At 31.2% G+C, this 1,889-nt stretch overlaps 1 protein-coding gene across 1 annotated transcript; it reads right to left on the reverse strand.

Annotated features, from left to right (window-relative positions):
• Window positions 1–473: 473 nt before the first annotated feature.
• LOC115708859 (uncharacterized) lies at window positions 474–1,523 on the reverse strand. Its single transcript, XM_030636876.2, has 3 exons — window positions 1,284–1,523; window positions 984–1,156; window positions 474–675 (listed from the first exon to the last, which is right to left on the reverse strand). Exons 1-3 carry the CDS (start codon window positions 1,363–1,365, stop codon window positions 655–657), a joined length of 276 nt encoding a protein of 91 aa, XP_030492736.1. The 5' UTR covers window positions 1,366–1,523; the 3' UTR covers window positions 474–654.
• Window positions 1,524–1,889: the final 366 nt, after the last annotated feature.

Below are 1,889 nucleotides of genomic sequence, written 5' to 3' on the forward strand. Positions count from 1 at the left end.
AACCATAAGACCTCAACGCTTGGGATATGCCCAGATATTATTAATGCATGGGAGACAAAGTCCCACTCCTCACTGCGCCTCAGGTCCCTTTGGTTTCCTTCCTCACCTCACTCATCATCTCTGGCTGCATTATTCACACTTATTTGTAAATCTATATAAATATTCATTATTAAATTAAAAAAAAAAAACCATATTTTTATATATTTATATGCATACACACACGTATAATGCCATTTGGTGTATATTTTGTGTGCACACAGCCTGTTTTCATACATGAAATAATGTAAGGAGAAAAAATCAAAACTAATAAAGGGATAGGCATATTAGTGTACTCCATATTACAAGAGATCTTATTTATTTATGTACTTATTATTTTAGTACTTCTGTTCTATTATATATATGTAATCAACTTAATTATATTATTACAAGATTATAGAAATAGAGATACAATATATAAATATATATATATAATGTGACAAACATTAAATGCTAATATATATGATTCATCATGACATCTTAATATAATTAATCCCTACACATTAATTATCTATAGAGAGCATTAATTAATAGCAATAATATATCATCACTTTAGCAAAAACTAATAACACTAGAAAAGAAGGGAGATCTTCTTTCAATCTTTCTTATACATCTTATTCAGCCGTGTATCTTACTGGCCTGCAAAATCAGAAAAGTGGAAAAAGAAAAGGGAGGAAAAAAATTCTTCAATAAACAGTCAAAACAGAATAATATATATAATATAAATAAATAAAAAGTGACTCTTTCATATTTTATATAGTACTATACATACTACTACTTGATTATGACATTATTGGTGTCCTGTCCACAAGGCCAGGATTATATACTACATGACTATACAGTGCCAGGACGAAAAAAAGGGAAAAAAAAAAATCTAGAGAGCTAAGCTGTAATGATGACTAATAAATTATACCATATATGGTTCATGTGAAAGAAAAGAGTTATACCTTTCTTCCCAAGTAAGTGGTCTTTGTTTTAGGGTTATTTGGGTGTCCCCATGAGCTTTGCCTGTGAACCCTATGCTTCCCACGAGAGTGATCAGGTGGAGGAATTGATGAGTGGGTCTCAGGACCTCTATAATCAATCTCATAAATCTCTTCACTATCCACCACCATAGCCCCTATATATACAATTAATTAGACTCCTAATTAATAAAATCATTCCAACAACTAAATGTAGTGCCTATATATTTATAATATGCTAATAAATGACAACATATAGTTCATTTTAATAAACTACAAACAAACCTGTTGAGAAGTAAGGATGAGTGGAAAAGAGGAAGAGAATAAAGATGAGAATGAAGGTAGACTTCTTGATGATGAGCTCCATATATGTATATTATATATATATATTTATGTGTTTGTGGGTATAAAACTTTTTTTAGAAACTAAGAGGGTACTCTCTTATGCACTTATTTATAGGGGAGGGGGGGTTTGGAGAAAAGGAAGAGAAGAGATTAGTTGGCAAATGGAAGGTTTTGAGGTTTTCTATTTTTTGGGGATATGAGATGAAACAGTCGCAATCTAAACAGCAATAAGTAGTGCGGTACCGATGTGGTAGTGTTGGGTTGGAACATTTATGTTATCAGATGCCTAATAAAAGTGCCATCTTAATATTTAATATTTTTGGTCCATGTTTCTGTGAAAAGTAAATAAATAAGGTTTATTATATTTAATTTTTTTTTTTTCATTTTTTGGGGTCCGGACAGCTGCATGTGTACATAATTGAAATGTCATATTATGGGGAGGAAAGGAAACCACATCAAAATTAAAGCTAGCTATACCTATTATATGGCCAGCTGATCATATACTCACATAATACACTCGTATCCACTCTCCTTTATTTTTGTTTCA

This window comes from Cannabis sativa, chromosome 3 (genome assembly GCF_029168945.1).
Source record: "Cannabis sativa cultivar Pink pepper isolate KNU-18-1 chromosome 3, ASM2916894v1, whole genome shotgun sequence".
NCBI lineage: Eukaryota > Viridiplantae > Streptophyta > Magnoliopsida > Rosales > Cannabaceae > Cannabis > Cannabis sativa.

Excerpts from the sequence above, each read along its gene's own strand:
- LOC115708859 (XM_030636876.2), bottom strand. The coding sequence starts at position 1,365 with ATGGAGCTCATCATCAAGAAGTCTACCTTCATTCTCATCTTTATTCTC. Across the intron at positions 1,157-1,283 it reads TCATCCTTACTTCTCAACAG|GGGCTATGGTGGTGGATAGT; the intron begins GTTTGTTTGTAG and ends TTGTATATATAG. Across the intron at positions 676-983 it reads CCACTTACTTGGGAAGAAAG|GCCAGTAAGATACACGGCTG; the intron begins GTATAACTCTTT and ends CTGATTTTGCAG.